Source organism: Fukomys damarensis, unplaced genomic scaffold (assembly GCF_012274545.1).
Source record: "Fukomys damarensis isolate Sample0158 unplaced genomic scaffold, DMR_v1.0_HiC HiC_scaffold_13, whole genome shotgun sequence".
NCBI lineage: Eukaryota > Metazoa > Chordata > Mammalia > Rodentia > Bathyergidae > Fukomys > Fukomys damarensis.
In genome coordinates, this window is record NW_022900925.1 from 10,140,179 (window position 1) to 10,141,226 (window position 1,048).

Here is a 1,048-nt window from a genome sequence, read left to right on the forward strand (position 1 = left end):
GCATTGAACAGCAGTTTTACTCGGGCCCTGCAGGAGGGAGGCCTCTGTAGGAGGCCAGGGCTGCACAGTGTTAATACAATGGACAGACAGCGTGCCAGTGGGCTGACTGATGTGGTCTCACCCTAGAAGGAGGGAGTTTTCCAGAACTCTTATTCCCGGATTCCCAATCAGTCATGGGAAGGCCCAGAGGCAGTTCTGGGGTAGACAGGCCCTGCTTTCCGGGAATGGGCAGAGGGGGTGTGGGATGGGGGAGGTGCGTGCAGGGGATTCTTTCCTTCTGTAGATAATTTCCTGGCATGGCCCACTGCCCTGTCAGATTGGTCGAGGGCCAGTGGGGCAGAAACTTTCCAGATGTGGGTGCCTGGATTTCTGGAGGCCATCTGATGCTGGAATTGGTCTTGGAACATCTAGGTTGTAGGGTCTGGAAGATTGGGTCTTTGGAAATGGGATTAAGGAATGGCTGAGTCCCCCAAAGGATGTGGAAATTGTGGGTACACACTCCTTAGAACTGGAGGAGGGGAAGTTGTCAGCATCTTCACAAGTCACCTTCTGCCTGGAGGTGATGGTTTCTGAGGAAAGAGAGGATGGGAGGCTAGCTAAAGTCAAGGAGGCTGGCTGGGAGAAAGGGCAGAAAGTGGCATTGGAATATAATGGGTAGGGCAGGAGGCGGAAAGGCCATTTCCTGCCCTCCATCCCGCAACTCACTCCACCAGGAGGCTCAGAGCACCCAGAAGCAGGACAGCTCCGAAGACAGACAAAAGCAGAATCCTGGCTTCCCACAGATCGTGACTTCCTGCAGGGACCTCAGAAGGCTGTGGATGAGCCTGGGGACCACGCACGGGAAGGTGCGGAGCGAAAGGCTCAGGGATCTGGGAGGAACGGGGCCGGGGTGGGGCATAAGCACCTGGGAGGCAGCGTTTTCGGGGCCAACAGGACGCCTTGGTGCCCTCACAGGTGGAGCAGTTGTACAGAGTAGTGCTGCCCCCTGCAGGAGACAGCAGGAGCAGCGCTGGCGGGGGAAACCAAGGCTTCCACCCACCCCCCGCCC

The 1,048-nt window shown here is 57.3% G+C and overlaps 1 protein-coding gene across 4 annotated transcripts in view; it reads right to left on the minus strand.

Moving 5' to 3' along the window:
• Window positions 1-1,048, minus strand: part of Tmem95 (transmembrane protein 95) — a 2,061-nt gene continuing 1,013 nt past the window's right edge. For 2 of the 4 annotated variants that reach the window (XM_010614832.3, XM_010614831.2), the window contains 2 exons: window positions 905-985; window positions 1-569 (listed from right to left, as the gene is read on the minus strand). In XM_010614832.3, the coding sequence (XP_010613134.1) occupies window positions 313-569; window positions 905-985 (338 nt within the window). In that variant the 3' untranslated portion in view covers window positions 1-312. Of the gene's footprint in view, window positions 570-705; window positions 804-904; window positions 986-1,048 lie in introns of all 4 variants that reach the window. The other 2 variants (XM_010614833.3, XM_010614834.2) reach the window with 2 other exon arrangements.